Source organism: Platichthys flesus, chromosome 20 (assembly GCF_949316205.1).
Source record: "Platichthys flesus chromosome 20, fPlaFle2.1, whole genome shotgun sequence".
Lineage (NCBI taxonomy): Eukaryota > Metazoa > Chordata > Actinopteri > Pleuronectiformes > Pleuronectidae > Platichthys > Platichthys flesus.
The window spans coordinates 18,387,165-18,394,431 of record NC_084964.1 but is presented as its reverse complement, the minus strand read 5'-3'; the positions used below and the strand labels follow the sequence as shown (position 1 = coordinate 18,394,431).

At 43.6% G+C, this 7,267-nt stretch overlaps 1 protein-coding gene across 3 annotated transcripts; it reads right to left on the bottom strand.

Moving 5' to 3' along the window:
- Window positions 1–324: 324 nt before the first annotated feature.
- LOC133976011 (ORM1-like protein 3) lies at window positions 325–5,257 on the bottom strand. Of its 3 annotated transcripts, none has more exons than XM_062414078.1 (4): window positions 5,121–5,257; window positions 4,247–4,474; window positions 3,832–3,983; window positions 325–2,410 (listed from the first exon to the last, which is right to left on the bottom strand). In XM_062414078.1, the coding sequence occupies exons 2-4, from the start codon at window positions 4,418–4,420 to the stop codon at window positions 2,275–2,277; spliced, it is 462 nt and encodes a 153-aa protein (XP_062270062.1). In that variant the 5' UTR covers window positions 4,421–4,474; window positions 5,121–5,257; the 3' UTR covers window positions 325–2,274. The 3 variants fall into 3 exon arrangements, with proteins under 3 accessions (XP_062270062.1, XP_062270064.1, XP_062270063.1); XM_062414080.1 differs by having other exon boundaries at window positions 5,028–5,250; XM_062414079.1 differs by lacking the exon at window positions 5,121–5,257 and adding an exon at window positions 4,946–5,094.
- Between the last annotated feature and the right edge of the window lie 2,010 nt (window positions 5,258–7,267).

Below are 7,267 nucleotides of genomic sequence, written 5' to 3'. Positions count from 1 at the left end.
TTGAGTGTTATTTTCAATGTTTACATCCTGGTTTGAGCACAAAATAACAGTAGAAGAAATGAATGCAAGTCTTAAAGAATAATTTTCCAATAAATCTTAATAGAGCAATGTGTTGTAGCTCAGATATGAACTCACTAAAGTTTAATGCAGATTTCAAGCATCTCTTTCTGTTTCACATTAACACTCAGTCCTCCAATCTTTCACACTGGGTTTAGATTTAAACATTACATTTCTTCTGGTGCTCCAAAGAAAACACTGCTCCTGAAATGGTAGGATTTCTGAGACACTGACACACTCTGGAAAAACAAAAGAGACTTTTCTGGATGATACTTAAAAAATACTGTATTTTGGGGACGCACACTCTTTACAGAACATCACAATGACATTTCCTTCAGGTACCAACGAACAGAAACCACGAGCAGAGCTTCACATTTAATCCACGTTCAGTTCAACCGTTCTTCTGCAGCTGTTGTCTTGAATAATCCAGTAAAAAAGAAAAACTGATGGTCACTTTGAGCTACAACGTCTCATATCAAAGCCCTTAATGCTGATCATGACATTTGAAAACATCCTGATGGAGAAATAAATGCTGCAGAAGAGATACTTTACAACTTCTCAATTGTCTGGATCTTTGGTCCTCGACTGTAAATGACACTAATTCAACACGCCAGTCTGCAGAAAGAAACAACTCAATGCAACGGTTTTGTTTCAGTAATAAGTCGTATTAAAACTGTAGAAGCAGAAACTAGTGTTGTGTCTTTATTCATGTTTGTGTGTCTGAGATAGAAACGTGTGGTCAACACTGTTCAGGTAAACGTCAGTAAACATGTTTCATGTGGTTCATCGAGCAAAAGAATAAGAAATTCAGTCCTTCCATAGAGATCTCATTTTAAAACAGAAACCGGAACGTAAGAATGAATCTGGAAACATTCAAGTAAAGATGGATTCATGTGTTTATCTGGAGATTTGACTCTTTGACTAAATACAATCAAAACCGTTTTAAACCAGCGAGTGACATCCTACATGTTAAAATCATTACTTCACATTATAGAACTATTCAAGAGGAGACTTATCAGGAGGAAATGGTTCATAGACACTTCGGCCGTCCAGTACGATTAAGAATAATATCAATTTATTCGACTGGAAAAATGGATTTTGTATTTAGATTTGTTCTTAAACGATAAAGTTTTGAGAAAAAGTGAATTCACTCTCAACATTCAACATCAATGTGATAAGAACCAAAAACAGAAACTATCCTGGATAAAAATGATTTGATGTGAATTTAACTTTTTAGTTTGGTTCATGTCCCCTTCACTTACATGGAGGAGGTGGCGTTTGTAATACCTTTAATAAAAACTATATTTTATGTGTAATACTGCTGCCAGCCACCAGGCGATCTAGATGCTTTGGCTTCACTGTCATGTCATCCATCTTTAGGTTCTGTGGTTCAAAGCTTTACTGAGAGCTTAGTGCCCCCTAGTGGCTAAAAAGTAGATTGATGCAGCTTTAAATTGTCCATTTAAAATTGTTCATGAAGGCTATTGACAATATTTAATTTTTAAGAGCTACTTCAAATATTTGATCCTAAACAGGGATGAAGACAATATTAAAAACACTTGAACCTTTCATGATTCACAGCTACACAGTACTTACGACTGCTCGTGTGTACCTAATAAACTGGTAACTTATCATTTAAATGCAGAAATACCACGATCATGTCGATGAAATGGGACCTGAGTGCTTTCACAGAGCAGCTGTTGGCATGTGTCCCAATATTAAACTCTAACTATGAGCAAAGTAATGACAGGAAAACTGACCCCTCCCTCAGACGGCAGAATCTTTGGTTAGGTCGGATCAGCGCAGAGCTCTCGATCTTCTGCTCTCAGACCAGACGACTCTGCAGACTGCAGGCGCTCTGCCACACAAACCTCTTACTTCTCAAAACTGCCATCTCTACACAAACATGATATAATATATAATGTAATTCCTCTTTATAAATGCTTTTTTAGTGTCTGTGGAAAACTTGTAAAAAGGCATCAGGCCTCAACAGTACACTTTCCCTTTCTCCTCTCTCTGTAAAGAACCTCGTCTCTTTCCCGGGGTTTGGAGCCATGGCAGCGTCCCAGCGGGCTTCATTTAGAGTCGGCAGGCAGAGTCCGGAGCCAAAGAGCAACAGATCCTTGTGGATCTGCAGCCAAATCAGAGGCCTGATCCTCTGCGTGCTCTCAGCAGGTCCCTGGGGACTCGAGGAAGGAGGTGTCCTCTTCTGCCTTGTCAGTACTTATTAATCCCAAAGATCCTCACGCCGTGGAGCTGCGGCAGCTTGGGGATGAGCACCGTGAGCAGGGAGACAGTGTTGACCACAAAATGGACCCGGTCGTATTTGGTGTAGAAGCTGGTGAGAATATACCTGAATGGGATGAATCAAAAGAAGAAGAAGTTACAGTGAACCTCTGAACCATAGGGAGATATATTCAAGCACTACAGGGGACAATAGATTGTGTTTGAAACCTCACAAGATGATCACTGATGTGGTGTTTCTATTAGGATTGTGTCTAAAGCTTTACTCAGGGGAACATTCAGGAAAGCAGTTCCCAGCACAAACCCTGACACCAAGCTGGTATATATATTTGTATATATATATATATATATATATATATATATATATATATATATATATATATAGAGATATAAGAAGATATCCATAATTATCTAAATGAATGTCAAATTATAATTATTATTTAAACAATGATTTTTGCTCCTGGTTTTAAACTCTTTTTTATGAACCTTGATATTTTACAAATCTGAGGTTAATCAATTATGTGCTTAACCTCCACACTGTGCATTAATCATTATATCAATATATGAGACTATTGTTGTTAGGCTAATGATGAAAATTATATTGTGATTATTATAATGTTTTGTGTCCATTAATGTCCAGCTTGAGCCGGGGGGGAGGGGGGGAGAGAATGTACAATGAGTAGCTGCACATCCTGTTCTCTGATGGACAAGGGAGGAAATAAGAAAAGCTCCCTAATGAATCCTTTTTTTCCAGCTGGAGCCTTGAGCTTCACCAGTTGTCTCTTCCTGCTGGAAACAGCTGGGAAACAAAACGTCCAAGAGTCGGGGGGGGGAGAGCAAATCTGCTCTCACCACAATGTTCAGGCTGAGCTGGCATGTCAGCCGCAGGGAGCCAGAGTGCTTCCTGTAAGCTGAAGTCTGCAGGTTAATAAGAACAGGGCGAGAGCTCCTGCTGCAAAGACTGAGCCCCAGAACAAGAGGCTGGTTGATAATAAGAGAGCAGAGGAGACGTGGATCAATAAACTCCCTTTGTGAGAGTGAACTCAAATATAAGAGCTACAACGACGACATGATTTTCACAGAGGAAACATAAAATACAAGAAAAGATAAAGGATTTTTAAGAACCGATGCACACACGGATATTACTGTATATAAGATAAATATTAAAATGATTCCTGGTTCTCAAACCCTTGTGAAAAAAATGTCACTATAGTGTCAGTGTCTGTATAGTCAAGCTGCAGCACACAAAGTTCATCCATTTAAGGAAGCTCAGTGATAAAGGAGGATTAACCAGCACAGGAGCACAGTGGCTGTATTTTGTGTGTAGAGCCGTTGAAACACAACTGGAGCTGGTTGTTCTTCTTACTGGTTTGTCTACTCTGTCTAATGTCTGCACACAACCAATGGAACTCTATAAAAGCTCAAATCCAGCTTTTCTCATTTCCATGACCGGACTCGTAAGTGAGAAGCTTTTCCTGATCATTTAACACAATTTCTGAGACAGGCGTTGGGTTTGTTGGTGACACTCACAGCACAATGGGTGTGATGGTGAGGAACTTGCGCGACGCGGTAAACTGGACACCGTAGTCCATCTGCTCCCAGTGCGTGAGGAGGCGCGCCTTGCCCTGGTCGGGGGTCTCGAAGGGCGTCCCCTTGACCGTGTGCAGGAGCAGGTACATGCACTGCAACAGAGAAGAGACACAGAGACAGACCTGATATTACACATCTGGTGAATGAATGACTGACACCACTTGTTGTTCCTGGAACACAATCCCTCAAGAAGAGAGACTGAAAAGTGGTGAGCTTTACTTAGAGCAGTGATAGAGAGGGGGGGAACCTCTTCACTAAGCCAGCGTGTTCAGTGAATGATGAAGTGAAACTGTGGTGCTGTGAGTGTGTGTGTGTGTGTGTGTGTGTGTGTGTGCTTGTGCTCGGCTCCACTGACCACATTGTGGATGAGGTTGGTGAGGGTCCAGACCACGGGCACGCTGGCGAAGGGGATGCTGAGCAGGATGATGTGCAGGAGGCCGATGCCCAGGATGTAGGACAGCCACATGCCCCTGCTGTTCATCACCCGGGTGTTGGGGTTCACCTCGCTGTGCGCCGTGCCCACGTTCATGGTGCCGGCGGCGTTAAGGGACACCTTACAGCCAATCAGGAGCCGGCATTTTTCCTGTAGCAAAGGTAAACAAGGAAGTAAGAAATGTGCTGACAAAATCACGCCCCTGCTGCAGATCAACTTATTGATTATTGATGAAAAACCTGTAGATTACTAATTAGCATCAGAACTGTAGTGACAACTGTTAAATACTATAATGCTTTAGCTACAACATTAGCTACCATTCAACTACAATTACAGTTATATTGCACGATACATAACGGTCACCTGTCAGCCAATCAGAGATCAGTATTCCGCTGTGGCAAAGGTAAACAAGGAAGTGATGCGAACAGGGGCTAAACGAAGATGCTAACGTGTTTTAAAGTGAATTAAAAACAGAGAACAAGTCCGAGTGCGTCTGGTTCGCGACAGGAAACAAACATCGCTCTTCATATTCAACAACTTAGAGCCTGAAATGTAACAGGGTGTAATAATGGCGGCTACAGCCTCAGATCTACAAGTAGCCGCAGGTTAAAGATCACTCACTGCGGAGAAAAATGGCTTCTGCTCGGACCGTTATCCGCGTGCGTGCGTGTGTGTGTGTGTGAGTGTGTGCGCGTGTCTTAACGGAGCCTCCGGTTGGAGAACGTGGTCATCGGGAGGCTGGCGACGCTCCGGTGCCTCGGTCCGTCCTACCCCCACCTCCCTCCCCGCGGCTCACCGTCACGGTCCGGGGCCACACATCCGCTGGTGCTCCGTGTTCGAGCCCCACCACACGGCACCGTCCACGCGTCACGTCATTGCTGCTCGTGTTCGCGGCTCCGATCCTCGCCTCGCTTCTTCAGCATCGCTTTTTTTTTAACTCTGCGCATTGCAACGTGATTGGCTACTTCGTGCCACGGGGTCCTCGCAGACCAATCATCGCTCAATGCGTTGATATGACGTGACGACGCCCCCTATCGACGTCAGGGTGGAGGAGGATCCCAAGGAAAGAGCATGATTGATACATGGGGAATATTTATATATATTTATATATCAGTGACAAATTGTGGAATGATATAATATAATCATGTTGATGAATAAAATAACCTGGGAATATAGTTTCTTACAATAAATAGAATTATAAAACTATTTATTATGGATTATTGATCAAATATTGTATCTATATATATATTTTCCACATCTATGCAGTTCCATATATATACACGTATACATAAAAAATTCTATATTAATCCGTGAATCCATGAATCTATGAATCCATCTATCTATCCATCCATCCATCCATCCATCCATCCATCCATCTATCTATCTATCTATCTATCTATCTATCTATCTCTCTATCTCTCTATCTCTCCATCCATCTATTCAACTTATTTTATTCAAATCTTATTAGATATTGTAAAAATGCATTTTGCTGGATGAGTGAGGCTTTATTATATTTTGATTTGAATAATTGCAGAACAGCGTTGATCTAATGGAGGCAACGCAGCAAAAGAAAAGTCAGAGAATCACAGAGTTTCTCCTCAGGGTGTCGGGGCTCAGCGTTGGAGTCGGGGTGAGGAGTTGGAGCAGAGACGCCGGTCCTTCCTGTTGAGAGTTGGCAGTTGAGGAGGTCTGAGCATCAGAACGGCTCTCGGGCACCTTCCATTGGAGGTTTTCCAGGCATGCCCTGATGGGGAGGAGACCCCCGGGGCAGACCCAGAACTTATACATCCCATTTGGCCTGAAAACAGCTCAGGATCCCGCAAGAGGAGCTGGGAAGCGCAGCTGGGGTAAGGGATGTGTGGACCACCCTGTTGCCACCATGACCCAACCTCAGATAAGGGAAGGAAGGTGAAGTCTGGGCTGAAGCTGAAAGTCTAGCGAGCCACGCTAGACTTTCTGCAGCTTAAAATAGAGAAACATGAGGAAAAGACGCAGGTATCGTTGGTCTTGAGATAACATTTGAACTCTCTCTGGTTCTCTGCATAGCTCGGTACAAAAGCGGCTAAGGTGAGAGGAGACCTTGCTGGAGGCGAGGAAAGCTGACTGATGAGGCTGATACTCTGCTCCTCAAATCAAAGATCAACAGTGTCATGTTTGAGATCCAAAGATAAGCACCAATACTAATTTAGGGCCCTTAGCCGCCAGAGGCTGGGGGGGTCAACTGTGTTCTCCTTGCATGCGATGTCACACGACACCCACTGTCTCTGAGGGCTGTGATGAGTGGCATCAGACAGGTTTGGCCGGCTGACAGTGGACTCTCTCACATGCTCGTGGCCTCGGGTGCTGAAGCTGTCGTAGCTGTGTAAACCTAGAGGTCTGTGCAACTGCGAACGATGGATGACAGTGAGGTGAGATCATCGCTGGCACTGGAACAATGGAGGACTACATGACGGAGATAAAATGCACCTCAAGAGGAGGAGGAGGAGGAGGAGGAGGAAGTGTCATCGTCGAGTCGTCAACTGGACATATTTGACATTCAGAGACACATTTTGAAGCAGGAGAGTGAACTCTTCTCCTGTTGTCTCCTCAAAATAAAGACACTGACATGTTTTCTCGTGCAGCATCAGTGAGAAGAGCTGAGCAGAGACAGAGTGGATATGCAGTATTTGCCGTAGGACTCCTCTGGCTGCCACCGCCCATGATAACATCAGAGCTTCAAAGTCCTGCGGTTGTCTCCATTTCTCCACAACCACATATTTAATAGATGTTTAGATAAGTTCCTCTGTAGACTACACTTCTCTGCACTTTGTGCGAATGCCCACGGGTCATCGACGCTGCGGTTGCAAGACACAATGTGATTCCGTTAACAAGGCCCATGCCAGTAATAAAAGGCTTTTAATGATGAGATGCATTTCATGTTGTAATCTGCTCTGGTGTCTGCAG